This window comes from Benincasa hispida, chromosome 9 (genome assembly GCF_027475165.1).
Source record: "Benincasa hispida cultivar pf3 chromosome 9, pf3_genome.v1.1, whole genome shotgun sequence".
In the NCBI taxonomy this organism is placed as follows: Eukaryota; Viridiplantae; Streptophyta; class Magnoliopsida; order Cucurbitales; family Cucurbitaceae; genus Benincasa; species Benincasa hispida.
In genome coordinates this window covers 5,197,736-5,214,421 of record NC_143486.1, presented here as the reverse complement: position 1 = coordinate 5,214,421, position 16,686 = coordinate 5,197,736, and the positions used below count along the sequence as shown (strand labels likewise).

At 35.0% G+C, this 16,686-nt stretch overlaps 2 protein-coding genes across 2 annotated transcripts; both read left to right on the top strand.

Annotated features, from left to right (window-relative positions):
- The first annotated feature begins 1,253 nt into the window (after nt 1-1,253).
- LOC120085078 (ATP synthase subunit epsilon, mitochondrial-like) lies at nt 1,254-4,178 on the top strand. Its single transcript, XM_039040928.1, has 2 exons — nt 1,254-1,437; nt 4,150-4,178. The coding sequence occupies exons 1-2, from the start codon at nt 1,254-1,256 to the stop codon at nt 4,176-4,178; spliced, it is 213 nt and encodes a 70-aa protein (XP_038896856.1).
- Nucleotides 4,179-9,475: 5,297 nt separating this feature from the next.
- Nucleotides 9,476-16,436, top strand: LOC120086257 (exocyst complex component EXO84B). The gene is made up of 7 exons (XM_039042805.2): nt 9,476-9,924; nt 11,302-11,399; nt 11,763-12,816; nt 13,315-13,827; nt 14,136-14,324; nt 15,029-15,165; nt 15,989-16,436. The coding sequence occupies exons 1-7, from the start codon at nt 9,781-9,783 to the stop codon at nt 16,149-16,151; spliced, it is 2,298 nt and encodes a 765-aa protein (XP_038898733.1). The 5' UTR covers nt 9,476-9,780; the 3' UTR covers nt 16,152-16,436.
- Nucleotides 16,437-16,686: the final 250 nt, after the last annotated feature.

Below are 16,686 nucleotides of genomic sequence, written 5' to 3'. Positions count from 1 at the left end.
ACCGCGACGTTCTGTTTGGGCTAGTGGGCCGAAGAGATTCTCAGCCGAATGTAATGGGCCTCCCGGAAACTAAGCCTCTAGCGGGCCTCCTCTTCTTCTTGTGTATCGAAGCCCAATATGCTGCTCCATCGGTGTATTTGTTTTGGATTATTTTTAAAATATTTTAAAAACATAAAAAGAAAAGGTCCTACGGGAGCCAAACCCAGGTCGCTGGATTCAAAGTCCAGAGTGCTAACCACTACACCATAGAACCATCGGTTAATCACACAAAACTTCAATGTTGATCAAGTATTGTCAAATATCGTGTAACATGCACCAAGTATATAGTACATGTAAATCAACCATCCAAAAAATTCCCCAATCGAGCTTAGAGTATGACGTTGATATGATCAAGTATACAAGTGTCGATTGCAGCCGTATCGAGTGACCATGAAGCTGCATATCGAGTGACCTTCAAACGGGTTATGAATTCAAAATAATCGAGTATAAAGTAATCGACCATCGAGTATGATGTTGAGGTGATCGAGTATACACGTGTCGATTGCAGAATATCAAGTGACCATGAAGCTAGAAATGGAGTAACTGTGCATCGAGGAACGTGTGACGATCCATCGATAATCGAGTGAATTCAACCTAATAAAAATTTACATGGAAAGCCCTAATAAAAATGATGTCAGATTTACAAACAATGTCAAAATTCACAAATTCACCAAGACCCATGACCCAACCCTAATAAAGATTTTGACCTTATTTTTATTAGGGCTTACTATGTAAATCTTGACACTATTTGTAAATCTATACCATCTATGTAGTCACCAATTTTTTTCCCGGTATTGTCGAGTATTGTATAACGAGTATATCTTAACATGTATTGAGTATTTATCAGAACGTCTCTATATTACACCGAGTATATAGTACATGTAAATCAACCATTTATATAGTCAATGTTTATCGAATATTGTCCAGTATTGTGTAACATGCACCAAGTATATAGTACATGTAAATCAACCATCTAGAAAATTCCTCAATCGAGTATAAAGTAATTGAGCATCGAGTATGATGTTAATATGATTGAATATACACGGTATTGAGTGACTGTGAAATGTGTGACGAGCCATCAAAGAACGAGAGTGAATCGATAAAATCATATGTTTATGACGTAAGCATAATGCCACTCTCTATTATTTTTACAGCCATCCGTAAAATTTTTTTAGGAACAAAGGTAGAGTAAGAGAGAAAAAAATTGGAGAGAAATGTATTTGAATGCAGCTGTTCCCTTTTGGAGAGCGGCAGGGATGACTTACATCGCATACTCAAATATTTGCGTCAATCTAGTCAGGAACTCTCTCAAAGAGCCTTACAAGACTGAGGTTCTCAGCCGCAAGAAAGTTCACTTTTTCGTTGCCAAGTGGGTCGACGACAAGCCTCAAAAGCCCAGTATGCTTTCTCTCTTTTCCTTCTATTTTGATGTTAGATCGAAATTTAGGGTTTTCAAGCTCTTTCATTTATTTTGATATTCCCCAATATAAAACAATAATGTCCACCAAATATAAGATCAATCATGTTCACACATTGCGACAACCTAAGACTTGGGACAGCCACAGAGCGTGTGTGCACCGACACCAACCTTGTGCATGTTAGGACACACCAACATTCATGAATTGTGAAATCTATCTTCCCATGCTTGGATTGACTTAATTTTTTTTTTTAGAAACTAAACAACATAAAAAAATGATTGTAACAAGAAATCAAAATTTTTTGCCACCTCCAACCATATTATTATTATTATTTAATATTTAATAATAAAATATCATTGGTTGTTTAAAAAATTATGAAACTTGTGTCGCACACTACTTTGAGTGTCCTAATCATAGTCCAATCACGTCCATGCCATGAGACACTATAAAAACTTGTTTTTTTGAGCAACTGACAGCTCGTAATTGACATATTTTGATGCTGTCTTTATTTCTTATTCATTCAATCTTTGAGAATTTCGGGTAATTTCATTTCTCCTTATGGTGATATGAAGATCGCACAATTCTTAGGGATACAATTTGCGTCGTAGTTCTCTAGGGCTTGTAGTTTGCATTCACCTTTATGCGTATTTGTTGTGATGTAGATGCTATTTGTGTTGCGACAGTCTTACTTATTGGTCGCTTCCATGTCGTGCAAGTCATTTGTGTGTTGGTTATTTGTTCCCTTAAGTTTTAGTGGAGCATCTCTTTTCTTGATAAATTTAATTTTCATCGTCTGATATAGGCATTTACTTATACTCATGTGTTTCCAAACCTTGAGAAATACCATTCAATTGAATAACTGACTTACTTCCTCTGCCGATGGCGGTTTAGACTTTTTGCTTGGAGTTCTTTCCGGTTAAATTTTAGGGATGATAGTTTTTTTTTTATTAGAATTTTGGAGCTGATATTGAAAATCTGCAAAAGCCAATTGATTAGACTAAAACAAACCCAAACGGATATTCGTTAGCACAAAGAAGCTGTCAGTTATCAGTCTTGAAGGATCAAGGATCGACCATCGTATGTCAGTGCTTCGTCCCCGGCCAAATTAGACACATAAGAAAACCTTAATTTCCACCCCATAAGTTCTTTGACCACATTGTTATTTCAGCCTACTTTGATCAATGGTTGGCGTCCCCATCATTTGGACTTCTCTTCTACTCCATTTGGGAGAGATTTATCGACGTATTAGCTCATTTTGTTTTTAAGGTATGAAAGTTCAATAGCAAGTTTTGTCTCAATTCTGACATCCAAACTGTACGTATTATGTTTCCATCTTGGGTGCAGAATCCACGATAGTGTTCTGGCATGGGGCACATGCCATTTCTTCTCCAGTTTTTATGGGATTTAATGTAATAAACTCCCAAATGCCGGGGATGTACATTTGTATTGTACCACTTGAAAGTCTTACATTCTCCTTATCAGTGGATTTCAGTACAGTGGATATTTTTTTAAAAATTAAATTTGATATAGACATAGGAAAAACGAAATATAACCACTGTGTACCGTCGAGTGAAGTCAATTGTATGGCACCACAAAAAAAATTATTGTTCAATTATTTCGCATGTAGTTTCTATACACATTGGACTCCATCCTGACATTTGCAATTTCATAGGGAACGCTGCATTGCACAATTTTTGACCTATTTAGTAATGATTTCGGTTTTTGTTTTCTGTCTATAAATTTATGCTTATTACCTCTCAATTTTTCAATCATGGTTTTCACATTTCTTAAAGAAACACGTGTATTTTTTTAGCTAAATTTTAAAAACAAATTCTTAGTTTTCAAAACATAAATTGGTTTTTAAAAACATTAGTTGAAAGTAAACAACAAAATTTAGAAACTTATGAAAGTGTTTTAGGTTTCATTTTCAAAAACATTTTTGGGGTGTGATTGATTTGGTTTTACCTTTTACTACATTATTTGAGATCTTATTGCATGACTATTTGTTATAATAACTGCACAAGCGCCTATTCTTGATGAAAGTTGTGAATTTCAGCCATTGTTACTGTATTCCTAATGAATCTTCATGAGTTGCAACTTTTTTCTTAATCTCTATTAATTATATTTATCTATTTTAATTCGTCTGGGGGATGTGCTTTGGTTTGATGTTCCTTGGATTGATGGTTTATTTGGTCTCTCCATAAATGCGGGATTCTTCAACAACAATCCTTTTCACATCATTCTGTTTTATCGTCATTTTGTTCTTCCCCCTCCCTCTAACTTCATTGTGTTTTTTCATCTATGGTTGGGGTTGTCTTGTTGGTTCATCTTGTACTTGGTTTTTGTTCGTACATTGGATATTTCATTTATCAATGAAATGATTTCTTTTATATATATATATATATATATAACTCTTTCTAGTTACAAGTTTATTGTCTGAGATTGTATCAAATAGATATTTAAACTTTAAAAGGTGGTAGGATGAAATAGCTCCTAAACTTATAATTTTTGTTTAAACACAAGTCCGTAAAGTTTTAGCATCGTTTAAAAATAATAGTTAATGTTGTGTTTAATAAAGTCTGAATTTTAGAAAATTGTAAATAAATTTTTAAATAGAGTTCCCAGTATTTAGTATATATGTAATTATTATACATGTGCGCATTTACCGGCAACTTTATCTTGATTACCTCAGCTATTAGGTCGGATACTCCTGAAGCGTGAAGGTGGGATTTGGCGTTTTGAAGGTGCTTCTTTTTTTATTGGGTTGAATCACTTTTGGGAATACTCAATTATAGGCATGTTCAAAAAATCCGATGACCTGAAAAACCGATCAATTCAATCCAACTTGGATGGTTTGGTTTGGATTGGGTTAACTTATTTGGATTGAATTGTGTTCAAATAAATCAAGATTTTACCGATTGGGTTGGTGTATAGGTTCACTTAAAATAACTCGAACTAACTTGAATCAACTCAAATATATTATTAATTTTGAAAAGTATATACATAATTTTTAGTGATACGATTATAGAGAAATTCTTATAAATAGAAAAATCTAAAAAATATTTACACTTTTGATACAACTTTTTGCTATAAAGTGTAAATATTTTTTTATATTTAAAAAACCCTTTATATATACATATATTTATTTTAATTTTATTTAATTTCATTGTTCTTTTAGATAAATTATTTTCCAACGAATTTTTAATATTTTGAAATGAAAATTTTTATAATATAAATTGAAATTGAGTTGTTAGTCTTAATTCAAATATATGAAGATTATTAAATATTAATATTTTATGTATTTATAAAATAAAAACTTAAATAATCGACTCGATAGTAACTCAAATGTTTTATGGTTACGTTAGGTTGAGTTTATAGGTAGGAACACCTCATGCATGGGTTTTGTCTTGTATTCAACCACTTTCTGGCGTAGGTTAAACCAAACACAACACCTTCATTTCCATATTCTAAACCAAAAGGCAAAAGCAGTTCCTTACCAGGAAAGCTCCCATGTTTTTTAAAACATATTTTCAATTATATGAGAGAGAGAAATAGAATAATATTCCAATAATTCATTTCCCACCTGTTGGCCGTTGGGCCGTTGGCTGTATTTCTTCCGATAAATAATGAATTTAATTTTTCTCATTTATAGCCGATTTATCATCGTCTACCTATGTCGTCTATCAATGGCTTCAAGTCAACTCTTTCCCAAATTTCCTTTCAAGGCCTAAAATATTGGTTTCCCAATCTTCTTTAATTCGATATAGCTTAAGTGGGCATCAAGGTGATAGCTTTTATTTTAGTTATAATTATGCGTATAGCTTTGATTTTAATCATAATCTTTGTTTCATTGTGGTATGAAGTAGAGAGTTCTTATTCTTTATTTTAAGATGGGGAATAAGTGTTTTAGCTATATTCCAAATCTTTTTAACTGTCTTCAAAGCTTTCTGTCCACCCACTTATATTTGGTGAGTTTGGTATACTTTTTAAGGTAAAAGTAAGAGTGTGCTTTAAATATATTTTTTTGATTTAAAAAATAAGTCATTTCGGAAAGAAATTTAAGTGTTATACAATCACTTATAATAGATTTTTAAATGTATTTTAATTTTTTTTTTTTATAAAAAATATTTAAATAAAAATGGATTTTTTGAAGAACATTTTTTTTTTCTCGAGTTGATCTAAACCGATCTAAATATATATAATTAATGACTTTAAATAAGAGATGGATTAGGTTACATTTTCAAAAGGTGTTTTTAATAACAGATTTGTTTGGTTTCAATAAATTCAAAATTGATTTTGTTGACCATAACCACAAAAAGCTCTCAAGTCTCTTTATTTTTCCCTTCTAAAAAATACAAATACAAATAATATGATTATTAATTTTACTTTTTATTCTTTACTAGACTTTGTAGTTTCTTTTCTAAAAATTATTGTTAGTTATCTAGTTAGAAAGTTATAGCTTCAATGTAGGCAAAACAAGCTTAAGGAGAATAGAACTCAACTGATAAATGTATGTGTTTGTGACCATAAAGTCTATGATAAATACAACTATAATTTTTAAGGTCTAATGTATCTATATTTATACTCTCAATTGAGATCAAAATTTGAAAGAAAGTAGAAAAAAAATTGGGAGCCCCACAAAATTGGCAAATTTGGGCCAATGACCTAATATATGGGTCTATAATGCTAAATGACTTAGTTTTTTAAAAAACTGTCAATTGACCTTTTACCGATGTCATCACGGTATGAGATTACAAGAATTGCCCCCGATAATTGTCTCGCTCTCGCTGTCTGTCTATCTTCCATTGTGATGTGATTGTTTGTCACTGTACAATTGATTTGACAATTTTCACGAAATTATCTGTCTACAACTTAAAATCGTTAACACACAGCAAACATGCATTGGTGAATTCTTCAAAATATAAACTTAATTTGAACTATCATTTTGTTCAACGGAGATTATTGAACGAGGTTTTTCATAACGGAATTTTTCGGAACCAAACAGAGTTTTTAGAACGGGTTTTCAGAATGGAACGAACTTTTTCTTGAACATGGTTTCATTGGTGTTTGTAGGAAAGTGGTCTAAAAAAAGGTATGTAAATAGCAAACGAAAGGGGAGTGAGAAAGAGCGACAACGAGAAAGGTGGAGAGAGAGAGCAACAATGAGAAAGGTGGAGAGAGATAGCGATAGCAAGATCGAGAGGGAGAGAGATGGAGCGACAGCGAGAGTGAGAGAGCGACAACGAGAGTCACGAGAGTGAGAGCAGTTGAGAGCGACAGGGAGAGAGATCCATGTGTATTAGACGGTATTCATTTGTTTATAAAAAATGTTTTCTTGCTTTGTAGGATGACATAAAAGTGTCTACTAATTCGATACGGAGGTGATTGGGATGAGAACCAAAATTTGTATGTTGGAGGCGAGCTAACATGAATTATTGTGCCCATTACATTGAAGTATGAAGACTTAAAACTCACATTTATAGGGTTGCAAATGTAAGTTGCTTAGAATTTGATGTTGTTATGAGAGTTAAATATAAGCTTGTCTATGAAGCCCCTCCACAGTACATACGGAATTACGGTGATGTTCGATTCCTTATTTTACGGGAATATCTTTGTAGAGTTCAGCTATATGTAACGCTAAAATCGAACTTTGACGAAAATGTGAATATGAGTTATAATGGTACTGGAATAGTTAGACAATACGAGGTATCATATGAGCTTAATCGAAAAAGGGTGATATTCCATTGTCTATGAACACTCAACCATCAACATTATCAATAGACAATGACAACATTCATGCATGAGACTTGGAAAGAGAAACTCAATGTAACGGACTGCTTGGTAATGAGAGATCAGAGGGACTTACTTCAATGGATTGTGGTCTTTCAGAAGAGCAATCCTTTCGTGGTTAGTAATGAGAGATCAGCAGGATTGAATTTTATGGATTGTGGTTCTTCAGAAGAACGTGATCCTTTCGTGGTTGATAATGAGAGATCAACATGATTGAATTCTAAGGACTGTGGCCCTTCAAAGGTGCGTAGACTTGTAGTGGCTGTTAATGAGAGATCAACAAGATTGAGTTCCATGTCTTCATGTCGTAGAGGGGAATTGATTATGCCAGATGCCTCTTAATTTGAGATAGATGTTGAAGTTGGTCAACTTTTTTTGAGTAAGAGTGACTTAAAAATGAGATTATTATGTCCATAAACAATAATTTTGAATATAAGATAAGGAATGCGTCTAAGGTCGACCGATTACCAAATTACCTCGTTGCAAGTTATTATGAGGACTCCTCACTCCGTACAACTCGCATAGGGGACCGCCACAAACCAATTATCAATAAAAAAATCGTCCTTAAAAAATGTGATGACCTTTTCTCTGACAAAGAAACTAATCGAGTCCGCTCCCTACTTCTTCACTTTCCTCAATAACATATGGTGGATAAGTGGGATGTTGAATATAAGTTCAATATCTACAAATCGCTTAAAAATTGTTCTCTTGAACATTTCTAACTGCCTTCTGGTAAGCTTTTCCTTTACAATATTGTTGGCATTCATAACGTGAGCCAGGCTCGTTACTTGTCTAAGAAATCTATCAGCTTCACGTATTTTCAAAGCTTTTGACATCTTAAATTACTCTTGCATTGTATGAACATTTAATTTATAAAGTTAACAGGTTTGTACTAAAAAATCACTAACAATACATACTGTTAAAGTCTCGCTCTCGCCAATCTCGCTTATCTCGATCTTGCTTTTCTCGTTCTCGCCCATCTAGCTCTCGTCGTGTCGCTCTCGCCCTATCGCTCTCACAAAACACACTATCTACCTTGTCTGACTTTAACTATATCTTCTTCGTCCTCAACCAATGTAGAACACATCAAAAACATATAGAAACTTAAAATAAAAAATAGATGCGGTCGATTAAACTTCGAAACCCACAAAACGGGATGACCGATCAAACGAAACCAACCTAAACAGACTCAACACAACATGCAAAACAAAAATTAAATTCACTTACCTAAGAACCTCGATTATGACAGTAGATGGATGATGGTTTTGCAGAGTGAGATTGAATGACACTTACACGAGAATTTTGAGCGACTAGGATGACCGTTGCATTTGAGGCACAAGTATCGTATAGATTGGGGGACATTTTTGTAATCTTATATCATGATGATGTAAGCAGAGAGTCAATTAGCAGTTTTTTAGAAAATTGGATCATTTGGCATTATGGGCCGAACTATTAGGTCATCGGCCCAAAATTTCCCACAAAATTTACTTCCTATGTGACAGTTAACGCTTCAACAACATCCAGGCAACGATTGGACCCCGCCGAGTCAAACAGAGAAAAATATGTAGAATTTAGTGTGGGCGATAAAAACCAGTTAACCAAAAATCGAACCCAAGCTGGTTCAAATCTATATTTTCTTAAGTACTTTTTTTTTATAAGAGAAATTCAAAGGGCCATTCATTTTATACTTCAATGTTTTTTTAGAATTAGATAAATAAAAAAGTAAAACAAAATCTACTTATAAAGGATGAACTTCAAGCCAAATTTCTGAATATTTGAGACGTTGAGCATGAGAAGCTAAGAATACACTAATGGTTAACAAAAAGGAAGTCTTGAATCGAATGACCTTTATGCAAATAGCAGAGAGAATCAACAAAAACTTGGACCACATTAACATATTTAGATTTTTCCGTCAAGAGGTTCCATGGAATCGGGTTTCAGCCAAAATTGAAGTTATTGCAACTTCAAAAATCTTGATTGTGCTCTAATATATGACAATAGCTTATGCAAACTCAACAGAATCACATAAAAGAAAAAGGCTGTCCAAGACAAACATAACATCACCGTTTGAATTATGAATCATACTCCAATACCTACATCCCATTAAAGATTGTTGCATCAGATTTCGGAATCACGAATAATTAATCAACTCCCACATCCACATCCCCATCATTGAGTAGAGTTCAAATTCTATATCTATTATGATACTATTACTATCAAGTAAACTAGTAATCTAACGGTAGACATTGGCTCGGTTCGATTTTCGGTTCACTCGGAAAACCGGAAGAACAGAACCGAAGAGAAAGAAAGAAAGAGTCGTGCTGTTCTCTTCTGGCTGCCAGTGCCCCCTTTCTCCTTCCCTTCAATCATTCTTCTCTTTTCTTCCATTTCTCTCTGCACTTTCCTTTTCCAATTTCCCTCCACGGCTTCCTTCGATCTCCTCTTTCAATTATCAAAATCCTTTTCCCTTCCTTTTCTTGATCTGATTTTGTAGTTTCATTTCAATTCATCCCTTTCCTGGATCACCTCTCCAATGGCTTCCGCCAAGACCGCTCGCTCCAGAGCCACCCCCGTCAAGGAGACTGGCGCCAAGTTTGAGGAAGGCATCAATTTCTTCAGGTCTGATAAATTTGATGCCGATTCCTACTTTCAGACTAGATGTTCTCTTAACGAGAAGGTTCGTTCCATACGCTTCCTTTTACCATTTTTTTTCCCCTTTCGTTTCAAGTTTTTTTGTGTTTATTATATTTTAGTTGGATTGGGAGCATTGCATGTCATTTTGATAATCACTTGTTTCTTTTAACCATTTTTAAGGATATCGGTTAAATTTAGCTTTCCTCTCCTGACTCAATTGGTTGTGATTTGTTCTCACTCAAGGGGGTTTTCATACTAAATTTGATTCAGTTAATTGACCTAAGATAGAAGTATCTGAAATCCTGAAAGTTTGGTATTTTCATATTCGGAAGACTTTTCTTTTGGCAAATGTTACAGATGTTAAACATTTAAAGAGCTTCGAACTATAAATAGCTTCATCGTGCATGAAAATGAAATTTCACGGTGTATTTTCCTTAGGACGACGTTCTATATAATTTTTCTCCATTCTTATACATCATCCTGACAGCGGCCATATGTTTGCATAAAATGTCAGGCCATTCTGTTAACATCATAGTCATAAAGGGTTGATAAAGGAGTACAATACGTGATTCATATCATATGCTTTGGCATTGCCATCAATTCTAAATAGTCCTATTGAATTTTAATGAACGAAATCATCTGTTTCTGAAGCAGAATCACTCAAATTAATTAGAAAGGAGATGAAAAACTATGCGTTAATCAAAGCTCTTCTGGTCTTGCTTCAAAGACGCTTGGTTCACAACCAACATTTGGTAGAAAATATTTTTCATTTCCCTCGTGACTGTCATTTATGAGGTTTAATATTGTAACAGAGAAAAACTCATATACTAGACACTACAAATCTAACTTACTAAACATTTCTGATCATCGAGGAAAAGAGACTAGGAACAAGAGTAGGATTCCAAGAAGACTGAAACCATACCAAATGGAGGAAGGTTGTCAGCGTTGCAGGAAACTATGTATAGACTTGGGAAATTTTGAAACATTTGAAAGGGCCTTGTTAGAAACTTTGAAAATTTTATACCCTTTGCAAACTGGAAGTTAATGCCATGTACCGGCAGGAGATGAAAGACTGTTTTGTTTTTCTGTACCTTTTAAAAATATAACTTGCAGTACATAATACAGTATTTTCAAAACCCTCGACATTTCAATTCATGATTTGAAAATCTTGATCATATGTTCCTTGGTCAATTCGTACGATTTTTTTGTTTCTTTCCTTTTTCTTTATTATTATTTTTAATTAAAATTTAATGTAATTTGGGTTTTCCTTTTGGATAAGTAATGATATGAACTTGTTATCACCCCCTACTGCACATTGCTTCATTAGCTTCATGTTTGTTATTTACTACTTATATCATGCCAAATAGACCTTTCTCTTTTTAATGAAATCTCTGATGTTAAGTATCTACTGTTCTTGTAGGAAATTAAGCAATTATGCACTTATCTTTGGGATTTGAAGAAAGCTTCCGCTGAGGAAATGCGTAAAAGTGTCTATGCAAATTATGCTGCCTTTATACGGTAAGTTGTATCTGGGAGCCAATACATTCAATCTACATAGAGCTGTTTTAAAGGACTGAAAAAGCTGGTCCATGTTGATAGAGGAGGAATTTTCTTTGATTATTGTAAGGGATAAATTTAAGACGTGAAGTAATTAATTAGTTTACTTGATAGTCTGAAGAAATGCAGTGCACTGAAGTGTTGCAAAACCAATGAGTTGCAAAATTTATAGATATGGTAAACGTTGAACAGTATATTTTGTTAAGGAATAAACTGTGATAAGCCCACAAAAAGTTTCAGTGTGTACTTTAATGATCACTTCACTGTTAATTTTATTCAGAGTAGTAATAATTTATATTGATATCATGTGCTATTTGCTGACAGCACATCAAAGGAGATATCAGACTTAGAGGTGGAGCTCTCGTCCATTAGAAACCTTCTGTCTACTCAGGCTGCTTTAATTCATGGTTTAGCTGAAGGGGTTCACATTGATTCAGTATCTTCCTCTATTTCTGAAAGCACAACTCCAAATGGCTTTTTAGGTTCAGCGGATGACCATTCTTCAGATATTGAGAAGTGGTTAGTGGAGTACCCTGATACTTTGGATGTTCTCTTAGCTGAACGAAGAGTTGATGAAGCTTTGGCAGCCCTTGATGAGGGAGAGAGGATAGCTTCTGAAGCGAAAGAAAAGAAAATCTTAAGTCCAGCTGCAATTATATCTCTGCAAGCATCAACTGCTGAACGGAGGCAAAGGTTAGCGGATCAGCTTGCTGAGGCTGCATGTCAGCCTTCTACCCGTGGTGTTGAACTCCGTGCAGCCGTATCGGCACTCAAAAAATTAGGAGATGGACAGCGTGCTCACACTTTGTTACTTAAAGCACATTTCCAAAGATATCAGTACAATATGCAAAGCCTTCGGCCATCCAGCACTTCATATGGAGGAGCCTATACTGCTGCCCTCTCCCAGCTGGTTTTCTCAGCCATTGCTCAAGCTTCTAGTGATTCCTTGGCTATTTTTGGTAAAGAACTTGCTTATTCTTCTGAGCTTGTCATGTGGGCTACAAAACAAACAGAGGCTTTTGCACTTCTTGTAAAAAGGCACGCTTTAGCTTCATCTGCAGCTGCTGGAGGTCTCAGAGCTGCTGCGGAGTGTGTTCAAATTGCTTTAGGTCATTGTTCATTATTGGAAGGTCGTGGTTTGGCACTTTGTCCTGTGCTTTTAAAACTTTTCAGGCCCAGTGTTGAACAAGCTCTAGAAGCTAATTTAAAAAGAATCGAAGAAAGTACGGCTGCCTTGGCTGCTGCTGATGATTGGGTACTAACTTATGCTCCAGCAACCACACGCCAATCTGGCCGAATTTCTAGCACTGTTCTTAGTAATGCTGCATTCCAACATAAATTGACTAGCAGTGCTCACCGGTTCAATTTTATGGTCCAGGTAAACATTGCTCAATTGTTTTTTAATGATACTAATTTGGTGTGTTGGTGGGTGGGATATTTGTGTGTATATTGTTTCTTTGGTGATTGTTCTGACATTATTTATTAATTTATTGTTCTTTTTGGAAAGTAATATATACTTGATAGGGGAGATGTGATGTAAATGGAGGTCCCTTTGTAACTAAGTGGACTGGAAGTGAGTAAATCTAAGAATGGATGAGCAGCGTACGGATTTTATCTAGCTAGCCAGAGGTAGGGAGAGGGAGGGAACTCTGTAATTTTCCTTTTCCATTAGGTCTGTTTTTAAACTAAGTAAATTATATCAATACTCTTGTATGTTATGTGTGTGTGTGTGTGCATGTGTGTTTTTGGGGGGTTTGTTGAAGGAAGTTGGGCTACATATGTTTGATGTTGCAATTTGGGATGGCATATCATCTTCATTGTTCCATTTTTCTTTTGTGTCATGACCTTTTTTTTTGTTCAAATATTCCCCTTGCAGGACTTTTTTGAGGACGTGGGACCTTTACTTAGTATGCAGTTAGGGAGTCAAACTCTGGAGGGATTATTCCAAGTATTTGACTCTTATATCAATATGTTAATCAAAGCATTGCCCGGTGTGGAAGAGGAAGCAAATTTTGATGGTGCTGGAAGTAAGATAGTGCGCTTGGCTGAAACGGAAGCTCAGCAAATTGCACTCTTGGCAAATGCATCATTGTTAGCCGATGAACTACTCCCTCGTGCTGCCATGAAACTGTCCCCACCAACTCAAACTGCGTATAAGGATGATCCTCGTCGAAGACTTTCAGACAAGCAGAACCGTCATCCAGAACAAAGGGAGTGGAAGAGGCGGCTAGTTAGCTCTGTTGATAGATTGAAAGATACTTTTTGTAGACAGCATGCCCTTGATCTAATTTTTACAGAGGAAGGAGACAGCCATCTCACTGCTGAGATGTACCTAAACATGAGTGGAAATATGGATGAAGTTGAATGGTTCCCATCTCTTATATTCCAGGTACTTCTTGTGGTCCTTTTGTGTTGGGATTCTTATATAATATGTTGATTTGTTTCAATTTGATTTGCGTGCTATGTATCATTATTTTTTATCTTCTTGTGTCACTAACGCATATATGTGCATGAGAAAGCTAGCTTGACTTTTGTCTATGAGAAATGAAATACCATGCACCAAGAATCAACTTTACCTACTGGCTACTAAGAAAGAAGTTTGTTTATTCTGCCAAATTAATTATTTAAAAACTTATGACATTGCAACCATTGCCTAATTTTCCATAGGAAGTCTAACCTTGTTTGATCACAATCCAGGAACTGTTTGTGAAACTGAGCAGAATAGCTAGTATGGCAGCAGATATGTTTGTTGGCAGGGAAAGATTTGCCACATTACTATTGATGAGGCTCACAGAAACTGTCATCTTGTGGCTTTCGGGGGACCAAAGTTTTTGGGATGATATTGAGGAAGGCCCAAGGCCTCTAGGACCTCTTGGTCTTCAACAGGTGGGCATCGTCGTTTCTGCCTATACATAACTCTTTACGTTACATAATCATATTGCATGCTTCTTTACCTGCAGCTGACAGCATCAGTATACTAATTTGTAATCTACAGACTTGAACTACCTTGTTTTGTTTTCTTATCAAGGAGAAAAATTGTGATCTGGAGAGCTGATATTACTACTATTCTGCTGCGTGAAACTTGAGACCAATTTTTTTTTTCTTTTCTAAATATGCTATTGTTATTTTTTTGAAGATCAGTTAGCTACCCTTTTCTATTTATCAATATATTTACTCTTTAACTCGAAGGACAATGTCTTCCTTCATTGTTTTTTATTCATTGTACTGCAACTGAAGTCTCTAGAAAGAAGGTATAGCCTAGTTGGTTTTGGAGATAGCATGGGCTTTGGGGTGGAATTTCAGCCTAGGTTAAACCATCTTGGGTATATTGCTTGATGAGAGAATTCTTATTTTCTTGGAACCAGTGTTGCAAGTTGCATCATCTTGTCTCCTTGTAAAGTATACTCTGAAGATATATCTATTAATCTGTGTTAGTTAATACTGGTTTGGCATAAATTATTGTATGAAGGAAGTCTCTGTGTTTGGTAGGCTAATCACTGCTGACACTGTGGTTTAGCATCTTATCAATCACGAATAAATACTTTCCTCCATGTGAATAATTGCAATTTAATTGTTTCTAATTTGTGCAGTTCTACTTGGATATGAAATTCGTCATGTGTTTTGCTGCCCAAGGTCGATACTTATCCCGGAATCTGCATAGAGTTGTTAATGAGATCATATCAAAAGCGATGGCTGCATTTGCTGCAACAGGAATGGATCCAGATAGGTACACCTTACACTATTCTGAATGTTAATATTTCTATAAACTTTCTTGCATGCTAAAGTTAGTTAGCTTGAGTGCGTTGACCACAGATATTAAAGCATGCTACAGTAATATATTATCTATGATATTTCATTTTGAATGCTTAAGATTATAGGGTTGTTGAAAATGAAGGTTTTCTTGATTGTAAGTAGTGGATGAATGAGAGTGGAAACTGGTGACATGTTTAGCCTGTCTGCTGAATAGAAAACTGCGACTGAAACATGAAACTAAATATACAAAATCTATTAAATATTAAGTTGATGAACTTAGGAAGATAAAAGACATTACATTGCACTTCAATAACGAACTGTCTATTGTTTCTCTGTTTAGTTCTTTTCGTTTCTCCTAATATCCATGAGCATTAATCTTTTTTCATTTCTTCAATGAAAAGTGTTATCCCATTTGGCCTTTTCTTAAAAAAAACAATGAATATTTTGAAGTCTGCATGTGTTTATATATAATGCACGGAAATTTGAGTCCCACTGGACGTGTTTTAAAAAAAAAATAATGGATAGAAATTTGAATTTGGTCTTGGTCAATGGATATGTCAAATAACGAGTCTTTTCACTTATAGAGTAATAAAAGAATGCTCCTGAGAGAAACAAGAACCATGCAGTATGAAATTGGCTTTTGCTTTGGGATAATTAGATTCCTGGCCTACAATTTTACTGACCATTTTCCTTTGGTTTTTTTGTTGGGAATTCGAGTCGATCTTTTTCTGTGATGTATTTGCAATTGTATAGACTTTTATTTAGTCTTCTCTGAGATTCAATCTGTTTCTTGTCAGTGTTCTACCGGAGGATGAGTGGTTTAATGATGTTTGTCAAGATGCAATAGAAAGATTGAGTGGAAGGCCAAAGGCCATAAATGGGGACAGAGATCCTAACAGTCCAACAGCCTCAGTTTCAGCACATTCAATTTCTTCTGTTAGATCTCATGGGAGTTCTTAAGAGAGAATTTCTTCCTTGTAAATTAGACAATCCAAGTTCTTCAACTGGATTTGGATTTGTGAGCGTTGCATCCCTGGTCGACCCTTAGATCTGTCAATTACAACATCCATATTCTTTGAATTTTATTTTCTATCCTGTTTCAGTTTTAGAGGCCTCCCTACATTTGTATTATTAGATATATTTGCACAGCGATGGCTTGGCGTTAAGATTTTGACAAGCGTCTAGTTTGTAAATGATGTTCAAACGAATTATTCTCATATTACATTTGTCCATTCTTTAACAGAAGCAGTATTCTTGCCTGTGATTTTGTTTCACTTGCGTCCAAATATTGCAATTTCATTGCAAAAGAAAACTATGCTTATATTTGAACAACTTACCAAGCTCAATTTTAAACTTGTGTCCAAACACTGCAATTTCATCCCCAAACATGAGGCTACTGATATTTGAACATATTTAGAACACATTTAATGTGAACAATCAAGCCCTTTTGCTATTGTGCAAGTTGCTTTCCCCTCATTTTAATCACGTTTTACAT